Source organism: Bactrocera tryoni, chromosome 1 (genome assembly GCF_016617805.1).
Source record: "Bactrocera tryoni isolate S06 chromosome 1, CSIRO_BtryS06_freeze2, whole genome shotgun sequence".
NCBI classification, from domain to species: Eukaryota; Metazoa; Arthropoda; class Insecta; order Diptera; family Tephritidae; genus Bactrocera; species Bactrocera tryoni.
The window spans coordinates 16,035,975-16,056,049 of NC_052499.1; the positions used below are offsets into that span (position 1 = coordinate 16,035,975).

The window sequence follows — 20,075 nt, forward strand, 5'->3', positions numbered from 1 at the left end:
ATCAGCTACACTGGTCTGCACGATATGATGACGAGGATTCTAACTTAAAGAACGTGGCTTTGACACGAATATGAACCACAGTGGCGTCACTAAAGGCAATAAAGTTGTTTTGCGCCAATAAAAATGTTAATTATTAGCGAAACACAGTTTTTTTGATGAGATTTCATAACATCGGTTCAAACTTAGTCACTGTATTTTGCTCTTATCACTGGCCTGTTCGATTCGCTGCACTTTATTGTCGAACTCTACTCTCTTGCTGCATGTGTAACAAGAGAGAGCATGGAATTTCTCTTAAATGAGAGAGAACTGTCTTCAAATTAGTTACTACTTTGTATTCTGTGCTCGACTGATCTGAGTACAGCTTCACAGAAATATGTATCTAGTTGAAGTCAACAGGCAGAAAGAATTGCCCACCAATGTCTTTTTCTTTTATCAAACCATCTTGAATGTTTAGAATCGAAACAGAAATGAAAACTTGTTACTTGTGCTGCTACTAATTCAATAGAACTGTCGTTGTCGTGCTGTCTTTCTATAACTACAATCTCTGGACCGTGGTGTTGAGGCGTTTATTTATCTTTTTATGTATCAAAAAAATAAAGGCAATCAACGATGAAGCGAGCTCCCACAGCAATTAGCTCTACAAAGTCAGTAGAAAACTGAGAATTACCAAAACAAAATAAATAAATAAATTAACCCACTTCAGCCAGTGTGAGGGAAAGCCCAACTAAATTTTGATAAGTGTGTGTCTTCTACTCTCTCCAATTGAATACCCAATGAGGAAAAATGTAAAAACAATAAAATTTCCTACACCACAGTCGCTCCGCCCACTGCTTTAAGTAGGCGTGCATGTATACTAAACAAATTTCTGTGAGTGCGTGCTTCTACTATTTATTTTTAATCAACTCGGTTGCGTTGAAGTGAATCGGCAGGAATGTCAATGAGTATTTATGTGTATCTAAAAATAGCATGGCAGCTTTGAGTACTTAAGATAAGTCAAGCGATACAAATCATTCAATAAAATGCATCGTGTTTTTGATATCATATTTTGACTTGTTGTTACTATATATAATGTTACCCTCTTGTCTCGTGTAACAGTTACGGCATCCGTTAGTTCTGCGTTTGTTATGACAGCGCTGAGGTTTTTTCTAATCCGATAATAGTAGTTTTGCGGTTTCGCAATTCTGCTTAAATTTCATTATTTTTAGTTTACGTTATACTGACATATAGAGCAGGTGATATTCCATATAAACTGATCGATCAAAGTCAAACTCTTGTTAGGAAAAATTTTTATTTGAAAAGTTATATTAACAAATTTTTAATTAGATTATTACTCAAGGCAACTCATCGATTTCCGAACAAATTATTCATGTCATCTCCCCGCACTGAAGTGAGTTCGCATGGTTAGAGAAAACAAGCGCTGGAGTTGATATAGTACAGTTCAACGGAGCGTTCCCCGAAGTAGATTTTTCAGTTTCGAAAACAGAAAAAAGTCACTGGGGTCAAATCTAGCGTATACGATGACTAAGCGCCGAAACTCGTTTCATGTTTGGCCAAACAGTCAGTCACAATCATGCTAGAGTCTGACGGTGCATTTTTGTGGTGAATAAGACATACATCATTATCTGTCCACAAATGCCAGCTGGAGGTTTACTAATACGGGCTAAAGTTCATGTCGAACAGAGTGGCAACGCTTTTTGCGAAGTTTAATAGGGAATCGATGTCTAATTCTTATACTTCAACCAGTCTCTTGAACTGCGAAGCCCTTAGAAATCTAAGCTGTTGCTGCAGATATGACCGGACATAAGAAGAATTGAAGCTCCAGCGTCTCAACGATGCGTACTTCCCTACGTTTGCTAAATGTGTCATCTTTAATAATCTTTGCATGTGCTGCCAGCGAGTTGTGATCTGTGACTAGGCCAACAACCATCTTTACGAGATCGTGTGAATAGAAGGCTTGCCAGTTTTCCTTCCCTTCCCTTGCTCCAGGCCTTGGCGATCCTCCATGTGTCTAAGATATTGCATCTCACCCTGATCCGTCTGTCGGATCTTTCGAAAATTTCGTTGTGTACCATTTTCAATGACTTCCGTATTTCCTAAACTGGTTCGGAAGCCAAGCGGATGGCTCTTTTGGCAATCTCATCCGATTTTTCGTCAGCAAATGAGTACATATGCAGCCCCTTTTCGGCAACATCTATAAATACTATATTCCTGCTTCTAAGGACATTCTCTGACGTACGGATGTGAGACCATTGCTTTAATAGCGCCCGGGCTATCGCTAGAAAATAGAGCAGTATTCCGACAGCTTGAAGAGTCGCCTGAGATCTAGCTCCGGGCAATATAACTCGCTGCTGTCCGCTCTGGTGGTTTACGTAGTCTCATAGTCTCATATTGACACGCTCCATATTCAAAACAATAATCAAGATGGTGATACTGGGGATCCGTAAAACATATTGAGATTCTCTGGCATCTCTTTGATGCCAACACGACCACTTTAAAGCACTATTTCTTTAACTTATACGAAGTTATCGTTAATAACCCGTTCGGAAACTTTTTTCTTGATTTTCTGGCTTAAAATGGCTCAACTAATTGACTCTCTGGCTTGATCTAAACAAAAGATATTGAACGTTCCTTATGAGCATATATATACAAGAGATATGCCTTTATTTATAATATACATATATATTTGTTTTGTATTGTACATAAGTGCGATAAGTTAAAACAGTTCTTGTGCGTCTTGCAGCATAGATGAACACCACATTTTACGCATTTTGGGCGAGGTGTTCCGGTTTTACAAAGACAACATCGTCCTTTCTCTCCCCAAGCTGTTCAATCATCATTTTCGTCGTATCGCTTTGAGTTGGGGGTTTTTCAACAACATGACGGCGCTTCGAACAAGACGCCTCTGACGAAGAATGTGAAGGCAGAGTTGAGTCGATTTCTGCATTTTGTATGGCAGTAGAGCGTCCCCTCGTCTTTTGAGCAAAACTGAAAAACACCGGCGTAGCGCTTAAGAGCTCAGTTGCGATAACCATCTGGAATTTTTTAAGCGGCGTTTGGATTAACGATTTTGAGATGTCTCCGATACAGGAGCCACGAATTAATAACTAATGTTCCTAGGCTGCAATGAAATATTTTTATGTAGCATTCGTTGGTGCAATGTTTCACTATATAACAATAACCGGTTTCGGAACTTCAACAATTAAAGTTTGTAATTTGTTATGCCGAGTTCATATGAAGGGCAAGTTCCATCACCAGCATAGAGCACAAAGTCATAAATATTCTTGTCTACATTTTCAGTCCCCACTTGTGATGATTAGTAGAGTTGTACAGTATGAAGGATGGTCTTCCTGAAATATGCAACTAACCTGATCATCAATGTTCAAAGAGGAACACCACTCTTGAGGTTGATTGTAGAATTTTTTTTTTGTTTGAGCAACGATAATAGTAGACGAATTTTGTATAACTCGTCATAATTATTATCGCTTTTAGGTGGTTGCCTTGACTTATCAAAAAATTTATTTCTCGGCATCGAATCTGTTATTGCGTGCCATGAGCATCTAACACCGGCAGCTGAGCTACGTCCAAGTACAACAAAACTCTAAGAAATCTGCGGATACGAGGGCTGCTATATATATTCTGGCCTAGAGCAACACTAAGTGTTGCCAGGTGCCATCTGACATTTCCATTAGAAAGTTTGACATTTTTTAGCATAACATCACTCAGAACGTTTTGCCATTTAATCGTGAATTGTTTTATTTACAGGGAATTAAAAAATTCATCTCGGCCAAAAAATGGAATTAACTCGTGAACATTTTCGTGCGATCATTTTTCAGAACTTTCGACGTGAATTATCGCGACAAGAGTGCATCGATCAACTAAAATCTTTGTATGGCTATGAAGCACCATCCTATAGCACTGTGAAAAACTGGTACAACGAATTTAATCGTGGCCAACGCTCGCTCAAAGACGAATTCCGTGAAGGTCGTCCAAAAACAGCCGTTGTGCCAGAAAACATCGATGCCGTACGTGAACTGATAATGCAAGATCGTCATGTAATATACCTTCAGATAGAGGCATGCCTATGCATTTCTCCCACCAGCATACACTCGATATTGCATGAACACTTGGCCGTAAAAAAGGTTTGTTCTCGTTGGATCCCGCACAATTTGACAAACGCTCAAAAAAAGGCTCGTGTGGATTGGTGTAAAGAAATGCTGAAAAAATACGATCGCGGTGCTTCAAAAGACGTTTATAAGATCGTCACAGGTGACGAATCATGGATCTATGCGTATGAGCCCGAAGCAAAACAGCAATCGACAAAAAAAAATAAAAAAAAAAAATTAAAAAAGCATTTTCGTTGATAAATATGCCTATTTACATTATTAGGCCAGAAATATATATAGCAACCATCATCATCGAAAATCGTGTTGAAATATTGAATTGGCTTTTTTATTATGGCTTAACGTCTTCTTCGGACACTTTCCAACGAAACGTCTTGAATGTCGATTGGTGTTTTTCTCCATTTCAATTGTGATATATCAACTTTTTCAGTAATTAAGTGCTCCATACTTTCTGGTTCTTTAGAAATTTCTTGGTTGGCAATACTTTCTTGTATATAATCTCTAGTATAGTAAATCTCTAGTGGTATAATAGAAAAATATTTTCTAATTTTTCACATGAATTTTTTTCTTACACTATAAACTTTTTTTTCCGAAATTCATGAACGACTCGCATGTGGTAAGTTTTCGATAACCTAACGAGCTTCACTGAATGATTTTTGTCACTAAAGTACTTGTTTCGGTGATAAAGTATGCTGCACAAAACACTTCTAAGGCATTGTGAATGACTCACAAAATTTGAAACAAACTCGTTATTCATTTTTTTATGGTAAAATTGACAGACAAAGTTTTGGCATCGTAAAAAACCAGCTCCGAAGCACACACTAATTGACATATGAAGATCAAACTTCATACGTACACAAAAGTGGTTGTACCAATCTGTAAGTGAACATAATTTTATCGGCTTGATTTTTGCAGGCGGAGTAGACAGTGATTAGATGATAAGGAAAAAAATCCATCAGATTTCTAAGTATAATACAAAAAGTAAATTTTTTTGTTTGCTTGGCTGTGATTGTAGCTGACGTGAGAGGAAATTAAATTTCCATGATACTCATCGTGCAAGCAAAAATACAAATTTGCGACATTCAACAGTTCCCAACTAAGTACTAGTCATTACTAGTAGCAACTGATTAGTAGTGAAAGTACAGCATATTTTTCGACAACATTTGACGTCGTGTTATACACACGTGCTCGCCAATTTAGTGGCATCTCTCTAATTTGCATAAATGATGATTATTGGCAAGGGGAAGGCTGCCTGTTGTTCCAAATTTTGTTGCGAGAGCTCTACTTAGTTTATTTATTAGGCAAAAAGTAAATAATTTAAGTAAAATAACTGCTGTTGCTCATTTTGGCTGCTCACTGCAGACAATAATTTGCATTTTCAAGCAATTTGAGTTTGGGTGAAATATACTCGTTTACAGACGTTACAGCAAAATAGGATGCGCGACATTATGGCAACGGGGGGCAAGGAGATTATTGATTGATTGATAAACGGGGAATGCATGGCTAAATGACAATAACCCACCTAGCCCCAGCATACGGATTAAGTCCAATATGCTGCTGGGTGCCAGCGAGGCGATGTGATCCCTATTTGAAAGTATAAATCCAAAGGCCTTTAACCTGCGTCTGCAGACTGCTATGCAGGCAATTGGCAGATGTTGTGGTGCTTCAGTCTCCCTGTCACAGTACCGGCAATTTACGTAAGAAGCTAGGCCCAAGTTGTGAAAGCGCTTCTTCAGCTTGCAACGGGCAGTGTAAAATACGATCAGTAGTCTGAGTTTGTACCTAGGGTGGTTGGTTGCGTATTTAAACCTGCTGAGGTTGTAACCCCCCTTAGGCAAATTGGAATGCCGCATGCCTAGTACCATAATTGTTGCCAATGCGTATATCTGCCTATCCTTCTTCCTTGCGGAGCAGCTCCTTTATGGTACGTGGGTCCAGCCCAGTGAAGGGTTCAGGTCCTGGTATTTTAGTGTATACTGCGGAGCGGGTGAACTAATCGGCCTGTTCGTTGCCGGCTATATCTTTGTGACCGGGCACCCAGATGAGGTGCCCTTGGTTACGTTCCACTAGGCTGTTCAAGCGTTCTCTACACTCCTGCGCAAGGAGATTGATCTTGACAATCGCTAAGTTTATCTCTAATCATCAATTTAAGGCAAAGATTTCTGTCTGAAAAATGCTCGGAAAACTTCGCATAGGTATGGAGAGTTTGGTGCGTGGTCCTGCGACTACTGCACCGATTCCCTACGCCAATTTCGAGTCGTCAGGGTCATTTGTAACAGTGTGTGTTTGGCTGCCTGACCGATCAAAAGATGAGTTGGTGTGAGCTCAAGCATGACTTCAAGTGCTGGCATCGGACATGTGCGAATTGCACCCGACATGCAGTTACATGCGTGTCGTTGCAGCTTCGATAGTTGGAGCCCTACCGAGGGAGAGGAGATCATATAATTTAATTTAAAGAGATCAGTGGAATCTTTATGAGATTTAAACCATATTTAAACAAGTGTTAGAGACATTATTGATACAATCGGTGTGATATATACGACAGCTATATGCTATAGTGGTCCGATCTGAACATTTTGTTCTGAGTTTATAGCATTGCCTTATACAATAATCTGTGCCAAATTTTGTGTATATATCTTGTCAAATAAAAAAGTTTTCTCTACGAGAACCTGATTTTGATCCTTCAGTTTATATGACAGCTATAAGCTATAGTGGTCCGATACCGCTGATTTCGACAAAGTAGCAGCTTCTTGGAGAGAAAAGAACATGTACAAAATTTCAGAACGATATCTCAAAAACTTAGGGAATAGTTTGCTACTATACAGACATACAGACGGACATGGATAAATGGACACAGCTCATCATGCGGAACATTTAATACCTATATATTTTAAAGCATCTCCTAATTTTTTTTCTTGGCGTTACAAGCTTCGTGGCATACTCAATATACCCTGTTCCGCGTATAATCAGCATTAAATGACCTACAATATCTTTGAAAATAATACAAAAACACTTACAGCTTCAAAAATTATTTGTACAAGTGTTACTGAATTGAAAATTTAAAAAGCACGCAACCACTCTCATGCTAAAATTCCTCGCTTTGATTATGCTAAAACACTTACACAACTATTATACACCCACTATTGTGCATACATATATTAGTGTGATAGCTAAAAGCGACTGGGCGTATACGTAACATTGCAATATCAGCAAGCTAACATACATAAACGCCTTTTAACTTACATGTCCATTTAACTTTGCACTTTTATTAAGCAAATTTATGCGAAACGTGCAATTGGAATTAAATTAAATGAAAAATTTTGTAATAAATTCAAGTTAAGCGAGGAACGCCTGTAAATATGCATCACTAGAGTAACACAGCACGGAAACACTTGCACTTGCAACTAGCAGCTGCAGTGGTTAACGCCCTCAAAAGAACAAAATAATATTATTATTTATTGTACGTGTCTGAGTAACTCGCATACATGAAAAAAGCACAGGACCTGCAATACATAATACGAAAATAATTTACCTTTTTATTGTCGCTTAACACCGTGTGACAATGGATTAGTGGAAGGGGGCGCACTTTACGCCATTTTATCCGCCACATCGTTGGCACAATTGCATTAACACGATTTTGCAATTCGTAAACGAATTCATTTATTTTTAACTGCTCATTGTAGTGCATTGCCTGACTCTCCCAAAGGGATTATAGCTGAACTTTTGCAGGGCCGTCTTTAGTAGCTGCAAATGGAGGCAAAGATTAAACAACTATTTCCGAGTGTAAAGAATGTAAGAGACGGAAGCGGCTGTCGGAAAGAGTTTCAGTGAAACTTGGAATTTCTGAGTGTCACGACAAAAGTGAGCCGTCAGTTAAGATAACGGACTTTTTGGGTAGATAACTAAATGTGTTTTACACACCGATAGTTTGGGTCACGAAGTAGTTTGCTGGAATCGATGGAATTTCAGCAATTTGGTCAGAAATTTTGTGCTACAAAATCAATCAGCTGGTTCAAACTAGAGTTGCTTAGAATAAATATTGTATAAATTAATTTTAGTTCTTAGCAAATTTGAAATTTTAATATTGAATTACTCATTTTTCTAAATTATCTTTTCCAGACTTTCACTGAGTTAATTACTAGCAACGTAATGTAAGGAGAGGACAAAAGTCTGAAATGGAGGAGTTCCAAAAAAAAGAAAAAGAGTAAATGAGAAAATAATATAAATAAAACATTGATTAGAACACTTCGCCAGTATTGTTTTAAAGGCTGAAGAATTGAACCAAAGCAAAGAAAAAGCAGCGAATTAAGGATTCGAGAATGATTGAAGAAAAAGCGCGGCACAGAAAAAGATGTGAGAAACAAAAAAACTGAAGGGTTGCGTTTAAAAGTACACAATAATGGGCAAAGATGGACAAAACGCAATAGAAATAGGATAGAAAAAAGAAAACTAAAGACCGCGAGAATTTTAATACCTCGAAGTTAACACTTAAAAATCAAAAAAAGTTCAAGTATACTAAAGAAAATGCATATACTCAACTCTAAATAAACTGTAGATTAACAATAAGCTAAGTATAAGTTTCAAGAAAAACTAAAGAACAGAAACTAACCAAAACAAAGTGCAACAGAAAGCAACAGAATTACAAAACAAGGCTAATAAGAAAGAAATGCAGAAATAAAACCAAAAATATGCCTCAAATTGAAATTGAACCAAAAGCAGTAACAGGAACAGAAGAAGAAACAGAAACAAAAAATAAGAAGGAACAGGACAAGAAACAGAAACAAAAAATAAGAGGGAACAGGATAAGAAACAGAATCAAAAGATAAAAACAAACAAAGTAAAGAAAAAAACAGGAACCGAAGAAGTAACAGAAAAATAAGAAAACACAAGAACAGAAGCAGAAACTGAAACATAAACAAAAGAAGAAACAGAAAGAGAAAGCGAAGAAGGCACAGCGGAAGCAATTTAAATGAAGTTAAGCAGCCGTTCAAATAGAAACAAAAATTGAAGGAAAAGAAAAAGTAACATCTAGAACTCAAAACGGGACAGGTACTCACACAAACGCGGAATAATAAACAAAATTAATTTTGGAAAACAGGGAGAAAGCTAAAAAAATTTGTAACAATTATAGAAACAGATTTGAGAATAGAATTAGAAACAGAAATGAAAACAGAATTTGGTACAGAAATGTCAAGCATGCCAGAAACTGCAGCGGCAGCAGCCGAACCACGAATTGGAGTTTACAAACAAAATCGAAAACAAATAAATAAACTTCAACAACAAAAAATGCTCACAAATTATCGATCTCACGGCGGTACGCAAGCCCAACTCCCACCTACTCAACACCGCACTCATGGCTATTACGCAGATCAGCGACAACCAACAACAGCAGTGCGCCTACAAGCCGGTAGTTGCATTTCAGGAGCTGAAATTTTGATCCACACTCAATGCCAATGGACACCTACTCAAAATCACAAGCGCATACCAGCTGCAGCACGCTCTAAGTGCCACTCAGCAGTTCAACCGCGTAACCAGCACAAATCGTTGAGCACAAAATCCCGTCGATCACAGTTTCACAATTGGCGTGATTGGCTTTTTCGTGCCCAGGCATTGCAACCACCTTGGCGCAACCCCCTTACACAACTACTAACAACCTACACGCTGCTGTATCTGCTAAGCGCGTTGCCCCACGTAAGTGCCGCTTGCCGCGAGGAGTCCGCTCGCGCTTGCGAAGCCATTTGTACACCGGACGGTCCCGACTGTACGTTGCGCGCACTTTTATTGCTGCCCGACGATGACACCTACACGGCTTCGTTGCGTCGCACAATGCCAGTGTTGCATTTGGCCGACCAATATATACGCGAAAATAGTTTATTGCCACCGCAGTTGAATTTGGAATGGATGACGGGCGATGTCAAATGCGATGCAGCATATGCGTCTATTAAGGCCATGGACGGCATCGTAAAGAATTGTGCACATGTTGTCTTTGGTCCAGTTTGCGATTATGCCCTAGGTGAGTACGTAGTGTGTATGGCATGTTTTGTGGGGCATATATTGATTTATTAAATATTAATGTAACACTACGATGCCAAATCCTCTGATTTGTTATGGGGATAGTGGTGTGAGAGAGAATTTATTGATACTGGGTGGGTGCCCTAAAAATGTTGTATGATGACAAGCAGGGGATTGCCGACTGGAATGAGCTTTTACTATGTCTTGCAAATTTTGATATACATACCTCCATAGAGCATTCACAATATAGTGATGCGAGTGGACTGATGAAAACACACTTAGAAATATAAGGATGACAGGGAGAGTAGCAAAGTCTTGAAGACCTCAGGCTAATTGAAAAAAATTTGAAAGCTACCCTCGATCTTCCGCCCGTTAACGCCTGATGACATTTTTATTGATAAATTCTATAGGATGATCCATTTTGAGGTTCCCAACTTGTTTAAAAAAAATCACAGAAACTTCAAATTTAATGGGGAATGTTTATTGTCATTCGAAAGAACATTCTTTGGCAGTTATTTTTGAAAGGTTATCTCTGTCAAATGCTGGCTGCGGCTACGTCTCAGATGGTACATCCGTTGAGTCAAGGCCTAAATCAAAGCGACATTGTCCGCATAGACTTTAGACTTTAGATATCCCCACACGAAAAAGTATAACGGTGTGATATCACACGATCTTGGTACCCATTCGACCGGCACAAAATGCGAAATTATCTGCTCACCGAAGTGTTATCTAAATAAATCCATTGATTCATGCGGTTTGTGGGAAGTGGCACTGTCTTATTGAAACTAAAAATCGCCGAGATCACGAACAATTTCAGGCATCAAATGGTCGGTTATCATGTCGCGATAACGGTCGCTATTGACGGTTACGTTCTCACCGGCATCATTTTTGATGAAATATGGACCATACCCAACGATGTTTTTACTGGACTCTTGAATCTCTTCAGGTTGCTCTTCGTCCTAACTACGGGAATTTTACTAGTTGACATATCCATTAAGCCAGGTGTGGGTCTCATCGATCAACAAAATATTACTGGAAAACGTCGGATCTTATTTTAACTTTTCAAGAGCCCATGGAGCGAAGCGATATTGCTTGAAAAGGTCGAGCGACTTCAGTTCTTTCACAAGACGTATTTTGTACTCTTTCAATTTGAGATATCAATGTAAAATGCGCCAAGTCGTTCCACACGTCAGTCCGAGTCGCTGCAAATAGCGCCGAATAGACTCTCCACGGTCTTCGTGTACACTCTCAGCTTCGGCTGCTATTTTTTTTTTCACTGCGTGCTGGACGTGGTCTATTCGGTCGAATATTATCCAATAATGAATGCTGGGTCTCAAGATAGGTGATGGTGTTGCGAATAGTAGTCTCAAAAGACCGATAATGTTGACCATAAGTTGAACGAAGTGCATGAAACACATTCTTTGCAGAACCTAAATTTTCGTATCAAAATTGAACGATTTGTGAACGTTGTTCAGGCGTAAAAGCCATTCAATGATGAAATGCCTAAGAATACTAAACAAAAGTAGCATGACAGCTTGACATGACTCCCGCGTGGTCTGTCCAAGAAGGCTATTGAAAAAAGTACCACTGCTTGAATATCCCGTTAGCATATAACGTAGGTCGAAAATGGTTTCTTCGGAAAGGCTTCCTTTGGGAAACTTTTGAGACTTTTAAAGGAAATAATTAGAGTTGAATACAAAGGATGCCCTTCTTTAAATAACATTCCTACAGGAACAGCTTCCATTTCTGAAAGTTGAGCCAACTCTCTAGAACTCAATGAACAACTAGGAAATGTTTAGAAATCAAGTAGGTAAGGTCTCTCAAAGATAAGAGAAATTTGAAAATATTCTTCTTGTAGTAATAATTTTAAGCCTGTCGAGTTTTACTAAAAAGAATTAACCTGAAACATACACATGCCTTTAACAGAAGCAACATTACAACAGGTGATACCCTCAAGTTTTACCGCCTTTGGTCTTAATATTTGTGTCCTGTAAGGCAGGATCAAGAGCTCACCAGTAGTAGCAAAACGCTGCTTCGATATTAAACTTGTCCGAGCGTCTGTTCACAGCCGAATCTTTGAAAACTGTAAAGCCGATGAGCTTGAAAAAAAGAGCAGACTTAACCAAAACCCAACAGGATGGCAACGAACCGGAGTCAGAGGCACGAACCGGGTCTTCGTGCGATGAATCTATGAGTCTCGCGCGAGCTCGGCAAGCAGCCTGTGTTGTTGCACAAGCTTTCTGCAAAGGTGGAACTTAAAAGGTCTATTGATCTATTACAACTTAGCAATATTAAGATCACCGCAATGATAGGTAAGCTAATTGAACACTCGCCTATTGGGACTAACGCGGCTAAAGATTTTGTGTGATGCATCTTGTCAAAATGCCAGGGAAACCCATCTAGGCACTTTCTCCTCCAATGTCCAGCTTTTGCTTGGCCAAGGTTAAAGCATCTCGATTGCCATATTTTCTACGAACTTGGCAAATTGACTGGGATTGATATTAGCCGCCTCAATAAATTTGTGGCAGGCTTAAGGCGCTATGTGGCGACGGCCACAACGAACAGGCGTCTCTAGCTGTCCAAGTGGGTTTATAATGTGACCTCACGAATATTAACCTGTTTATCTAACCTAATATAATATATGGTATACTCTTTGTGCTCTTTCAGCCGCCGTTAGTCGCATCGCCAAGTACTTCAATAGCAACGGCACACCAGTCATATCCATAGGTGGCGCCACCGACAGTTTTGAAGACCAGAAAACAACATGTGCTGATGAGTTCTATATGCTGGTGCGTCCCGGCGTGCTCAGCTTTAAAAGTCTCTCCCTGATGATAATCGAACTAATGAAACGGTAAGAGTAATGCGCAATTTTATGTTAATTTCAAAATAAAAATTTCTGCTAACTTACACAAAATCAAAAAGAAGAAACTTGACATTGCTTGCCACTTAAAAAGTAGTAAATAATTTATATATTAAAGCTTTGCATCCTTCTTGCAGCTACAATTGGTCGAACTCCATAGCATTCTACGAACGTGATGGGCAAAGTAATGCCGTCGGTGAGCACAGCTGTTATTTGATGATGAAAAGTTTTGGCGATGAAATGCGTAATCTGAATTTGACATTTGCACAGTATTCCATAGTGCCGGAGCTGCGCAACCGCACCGAGGAGCTAGTACGTGAAATTGGCAATAAACACACAAGTAAGCGCCATCAAACATACATATGTGTCTATATATTTTTGTTTTTGTGTTACAAAGTAGTCGTTTATTTACCTTTTAACGCCACTCTCGTGGCAATCAGCAGCTGATTAGATAAGCCTCGATTGTCTTTCATTAAATTTAACAGCATGTTAAACGAAAATATGTTTGCTAACATTACTGTTATAGTAACATTTCGTATGTTAATAATAACAGATAATGTTAATGAAATATGCGGCGTTAACAGAAATTTGCCATGGAATTTAACGCTTTAACATATTCTATGAAAAGTTTGTTGGCGAGCCAATATTCATTAACACTCGCTAATTCTGTGTATTGGCTGTAAAAATTCAAGCTCTCAAACAAGCTTTTCACAGCATTTCATTAGCATTCATTCGTGCTAACATTTGGTTAATGTAAAGCGAGAGAATGTTAATGAAATTCTTTGGTAAAGCTATTCGTTGAAGCTTTTCGCACAGTGGTGGGTATTTAAGGCAGATAATTGTTGAAAATTGAAGATATATTTTTTATTATTTGTTATTTAATATTATATAATGAATTGAGTAAGCCAATAAGCATAACACCTTATAAATATTGTCCTAAACTTTCAAGTTGTTTCGAGTAATATTTTTGGAGATACAGCCTTGAGAACTTTTGCGCTCGAGGCTAGCTAGGCTAAATGCGCCGACTTTAAATGCGTTTTTCTCGGAATTGTTTTTTTGAAGTTGGTTGGCAAGATTTCTCAAGAACCGATCTTTTTGAAATCTTACACAGGCCTTTGAGATACAATTCTGAAAAACTTGAACGAAAGATTTTTTTTAGTTGTAAATATTTCTTTCCAAAATTTCAGAAAATCTTTGTTAATAAGGTACGTTTGAAACAATAAAAAATTCTAATAAAATATTTCATTTTTTATGTGATAAAAATTGTTGAAAAAAGACTTTTTTTACCCGAGGAAATCCACGTAACCCTTAATGAAAACCTAGATAGATTTCTACTATAAAAAATGCTTATAGCACCTTAAAGTCAATAAAATCAGGCTGAAAAACTATGTCTATATCGGTATTAAAAATCACGTGCCAAATAAAACTAAGTTGTAGGAGACTCTATAAACTAAGTTAGGATAGGTCCCTGTTTGATCCTCGTAATGAAAGTTGCCGTCTATCACAACATGATCGATTTAGTTGGTGACTTTTCGATCCAGAGACAGCCAGTTAGCTTGATGGATTTTCTTCTGCTGGAATCTAGTACCACAGATAACCATATTTCGGGCTCCGGCGAAGTCGATCAGCCTCAACCTATTTGGGGATGTTTCATCACGGAGGCTGAATTTACCGACCGTTGTGCCAAAGATGCCTTCTTTATCTACCCTCATGTTTAAGTCGCCAATCACGATTATGACATTGTGGCGAACTTCGCTTTGATGTAGATTGTTGTTAGACGTTTATCCACCGAGGTGAATGCCAGGACACGGCGACGATGTCTCTCTCCCTCCACGAAATGTCACAAGGACTTACTTATCTCAGCCCTTGTTCCGTCCATTGCACCTTTTGGACGGCGATGACGCCTTTACTCTTGGTACCTTCCCAATTCAGGGACCGTACATTCCAGGTGCATGACCTTAAATCGTAGTCCTTATTAAGTTTGCAGTGGTCGTCATCAAAAGCGTGTCTCTCATCCCACGTTGTTTTATTCTTTAAATTTAGGGTGTTTTTTTTACGTGGCGGTTCTCAAACCCAGCGCAAAACCCCGGGGAGGGATGTCTCTCACAAGAAGGCATTTATTTTGGTAACACAGAGAGTACTTGGTCTAAGACGGGAAGTTGTGAGCTGCTTGAGCTGGCCACTCCCATGCGAATGGCGATCAGAAAACTTTCCTCACTTGTGTGAACTTCTACACATGGCTCCATTCTCCATACATTATCTGTAAATCAATTATAGAAGTATATGTGAAAGCTTCTCTACGAAACTTGCCCACCATCAAGTTTTGCTGATTAGGAGTTATGGTAGTATACTTCATATCTAACTTACCCTTTAGCTTGTTGATAAACCGCCTACCTATTTTGGAAAAAATCACAAAAAATCAGTATAAAATGCTAATCTGACTTCAAAGTACTGTGACTTAAGCGGACAGAAGGAAAAAAGCTGTCAGATGGATTGACTAAGCTAAAGGAGTTTTTAAATATATATGTTCGCTGATAGACCAAGGCTCCGGAGTTGAGCAAGGCAGATGCCTGTTAGTAGATAATAACTCAAGTTTGCGCCGTGATCTAAGGTTTACTGTGCCTGTAAGCTTAACTCAACTTAAACTATCATTGCCCAGACATTTATAGATTTCGATTATGTTGCTAACGAAACAAAAACTATTTCTTTTAATCTAGCTGGTGAAAATTGTATTTAGGCAAGAGTAATCAATATCAGTTTTTATTAAAATTGAGTACAAAACGATTGCCTTTTTTCTTTTATTAAATATTGATCTGGCTTCGGACTTAGTTGATAGGAAACACAGATAAAAGATAATTAAACCCAAAAAAATCGGACTAGTTCTAGTATACGAGTATATCACATGACATATAGCTGAAATACAAGTTAGTACCGGGTAGTCAAATTCACACACACAATCTAACTCAAACGCAATTTCTCACTCGTGAAATGTAAACAGTTCGAAAGCTTTACAACCCCAAAACGCTCCAACGACACGTGCATTTGGCGGCGAGCTTTTTCGAAGTTACAACAAAACAAAAATCAGCTGTTTTAATGCAAATCACAATAACAACAAGCGCATTATACAAAATGAAAGTGAAAGATGCAATTTGGAAATCGCAAATCAAAGCCGGCATTTAGAGCTTATTGCCACTGGCAATCAACCGAACAGTAGTCGGCAGTTGTGCGTGAATTTTCAAACCGAATTTAACGTTAGCGGCCAGACGCGCGGCAAAATAAAAGTGAAAAATGTTATAATAAATATTTTTTTGTTTTAATTGTGCGCGCTTTAACAGCTGTTATTTAAAATAGGCTCTAACGCTTTAACATTAGCTGCTTGTAGGTGCGTTGAGCACATTTTGATAGTTGTGAGTTGAGAAGTGAGAGGAGAGTAAATAACTACCGTATGTGTTGCGCCTAAAAAATAGTTTGCGTTTAAAAAACACCCGGTGTTTTGTATGCAACTGGCATTATTGCAGCAGTTTCACATATTTCTTTTATTTCTAATGAAATGTGTTTAAAAGATAAACAATGAAATGGAAAGTAAATTGATTTGCATTTTATTTTTTAATAAATTTTTTCAAGCAAATGAGATTGAAATGGAAATATGTGTGTTTATGTGTGTCAAAACAAATAGTGCAGCGGAAAGAATATTAAAAAACAAGAAAAAACGAAACTATAAAACGCTTCTCCGGTGCATTTCTAATGGCAAATATAATATGTAAATGTATAATGAAAACTGAAAATCTAATACCATGTTCAGACCGACACTTTATCACACGATTTCGGCTGTTGAATGGATTATCCCACTAATCTTAAAAATTTATCAAGATTTCGCCATACAAAAATGACAGTTCCAAATCACTTAATTGAAATTATTTGAAACTGATCCACGCTAAATCTCTCTGTGCGACTCTGATTTTGCGCAATCTACTTGTCAGCATTGGAAATCTTTTACATTATCACAGCTGATTTAGACACCACAAAGGGAAAAAATGTAAACAAACAAATTTTTTTTAAAGCAATGAATCTGATTTCATCTGAAAATCGACTGAACAAATGAAAAAATGCATCCACTAGTTCTATTATATGGAAAATATTAAAAAAAAACGTCTTTTTATTTCAAAATACTATGTGACAATCTTTTCTTTTGATAAATATTAAAAGATGTGAATTCTTGAATGACAATAACAGCTGTTTTTGATTTATCTAGCGGCAGTGAGAACACTGTTGGGCCTTGAAATGCTTAAACATAATCTAATCGTTTAAATTTTCGGTCTGAACATGGTATAATAGGCCAACGGTTCGAATCTAATGGAAAATGTGTTGCTAGTTCCTTCTAGCCCCGTTATTAGATATGAACAACCTTCAAGTCTATTTAAGGTTCCTTTATAAGAAAAAAAAATTATGGAGAAGTTAAACTTGATTGTGATCATTCAGTTTGTATGACAGCTATATGCTATAGTGGTCCGATCTGAAAAAAATTTTTCCAAAATTTCATTATTGTTTTTGGCAAGAAGCCATGCAAAATTTCTTGTTGATATCTTGTCAAATAAAAAAGTTTTCCATACAAGAACTTGATTTCGATCGGTCAGTTTGTATGACAGCTATATGCTATAGTGGTCCGATCTGAAAAATTCTTTTCAAAAATTTCATCATTGTTTTTGACAAGAAGTCATGCAAAATTTCTTGTTGATATCTTGTCAAATAAAGAACTTTTCTATACAAAGACTTGATTTCGATCGGTCAGTTTGTGGGGCAGCTATTTCATTTAGTGGTACAATGTCAGCTGTTCAGACAAGTATGCTAATTTTTGGGGAGAAAATCAAATATGTAGAATTTCAGACAGTTATCTCAATAACTGAGTGACTAATTCACGTATAAAAAGGCAGTCGTACACGGCTAAAACGATTCAGCTTATCACTTATACCATACATACTTTATAGGTTCTCCGACATTTCCTGCTGGGTGTCGCAAACTTTGTGGCAAACTTAATATTCAATGTATTAAAACCAACAAACACCCAACGGAAAATATATATATTATAAGTATCGAATGAAATTTTGTATTGACAAATAAAAGCAAATAAACTCGACGCGACAAGTAAACGAAGGAAATGCATAGGGCTTAAATTAAAAATGTAGAATTTTAAATCATTTGTGACTATTGAGGTCATATTTAATATATTTTACGAAAGGTTCAATAAATCAGATTTGCGGACTCAAAAAATTAGAAGACAGAGCAAGGGGTGAATGATATATGATAATATTATTATATAAAAAATTAAAAGTTATCAAAAAAAACATAAATAAATATAGATATTAATAATAATAACGCTAAAATTGTTTGTATATATGTACATACAAGTATACACATATACATATATATAGTATATATAATTAAACATTTTATCTATAAAATGCCTTGCAGAAAGATATGAAGTAAATGAAAACAAATTTTTAAAAAGCAAAATATATTATAATTAATATTCCCATAATACTAAGGGTGATTCATTTCGAGGTTCGCTACTTTTTTGAAGAAAAATCACAGAAACTTAAAATTTAATTGGGAAAATTTATTATCATTCGAAAGAAAATTCTTTGCCAATTTTTTGATGATTATCTCTTTCAAATGTTGGCCGCAGCTACGACTCAGATGGTTCATCTGTTGATTCCAATTTTCAATTACTCGTTTGAACATTTCAACTGGTATGGCATGCATGATGTTTTGTTCCAAGACCTCGATCGAATCTATATAGACTTTACATAGTATTTCCACAGGAAAGTGACATCACACGATCTTGGTGCTCAACCGACCGGTCTAAAACGTGAAATTCTGGGGGATATTAATGGGCCTCATCACTAAAAAAATTGACTTGAAAACGTCGGATCTCCTTGGAACTTTTCAAGAGCCCATCGAGCAAAGCGATGTCTAAAACATGAAACTATGGGGCCTCATCGCTGAAAAAATTTTATTGAAAAACGTCGGATCGTTTTGAAACTTTTCAAGAGCCCATGGAGCGAAGCAATGTCGTCAGCTCATGCACAAGCTGTACGCTTTCAATAAAAAATCTCGACGTAAAATGCACCAAATCGTTCCATACGTCAGTCCGAGTTGGTGCGAACGGCGCCGAATAGACTCTCCACTGTATTCGGGTATGCTCTAAGCTGCGGCTGCTATATTTTTCTCACAGCGTGCTGGATGTGGTCTCTTCGATTGAATATTATCCAATAATGAGCCCTCAAGATAGGTGATGGTGTTGCGAATAGTACGCTCATTGGACCGATTATGTTGCCCATAAGTTGAGTGAAACGCGCGAAACACATCCTTTACAGAACATGAATTTTCGTAATAAAGTTAAACAATACTGAACAAAAATAACATGACAGCTAGACTCGCCTCACGCGTAATCTGTCAAAAAAGGCTGCCGAAAAAGTCCTTCTACTTAGATCATCCGTTATAATACTTTGTTGAGTGACTAGCGCTTTTTATTTCATGTAGACTTAAATATTGGTTAGATTGTTTAGGTGTGGTATATGTTAAGTTCTTTAAATATATATTTTCACATATTTCGAAACTGTTCTGTTACAAATCGAGCTATTACAAAAACAGTTATGAATTCTTTAATGGTATTTAATACATATAGTATATATATTCGTTTCCAATAGATTTCGTTCTAATATGATTTTAATTGCTTTCACATTAGTCTAAATGAGGAAGCTTATCCTAACTTAAACTTTTTCAAAAGATTAATCTTTCAGTTAGCAAAATCGAAATTAAGATAGGGTTTAAATAGCGTTCCGCTTATATGCCGTTCTGACAGTAATCTACATATACTATATATATTTTAGGGTGAACAAAAAAATATAAAACAAGAAAAAACGTTAACTTCGGCTGCACCGAAGCTAATATACCCTTCACAGGTGCATTTCTTTTAGTAACTATGTGTTCAGTTTGTATGGTAGCTATATGCTATAGTTAACCGATCCGATCAATTTCTTCGGAGATTACATTGTTGCCTTAGAAAATAATCTGTACCAAAT

The 20,075-nt window shown here is 37.4% G+C and overlaps 2 protein-coding genes across 2 annotated transcripts in view; one reads left to right on the forward strand and one right to left on the reverse strand.

Moving 5' to 3' along the window:
• The window catches only part of LOC120767250 (F-box/LRR-repeat protein 7-like), a 407,584-nt gene that overhangs the window by 190,496 nt on the left and 197,013 nt on the right, over positions 1-20,075 (reverse strand). The window lies entirely within an intron of this gene.
• On the forward strand, positions 9,011-13,605 carry LOC120782814. The gene is made up of 4 exons (XM_040115304.1): positions 9,011-10,134; positions 12,801-12,984; positions 13,131-13,333; positions 13,547-13,605. The coding sequence occupies exons 1-4, from the start codon at positions 9,285-9,287 to the stop codon at positions 13,603-13,605; spliced, it is 1,296 nt and encodes a 431-aa protein (XP_039971238.1). The 5' UTR covers positions 9,011-9,284.

Coding starts and splice junctions, on each gene's coding strand:
- LOC120782814 (XM_040115304.1), top strand. CDS start 9,285: ATGAAAACAGAATTTGGTACAGAAATGTCAAGCATGCCAGAAACTGCA. Junction 10,135..12,800: donor AGTTTGCGATTATGCCCTAG/GTGAGTACGTAG, acceptor GTGCTCTTTCAG/CCGCCGTTAGTCGCATCGCC. Junction 13,334..13,546: donor AATTGGCAATAAACACACAA/GTAAGCGCCATC, acceptor TAATAATAACAG/ATAATGTTAATGAAATATGC.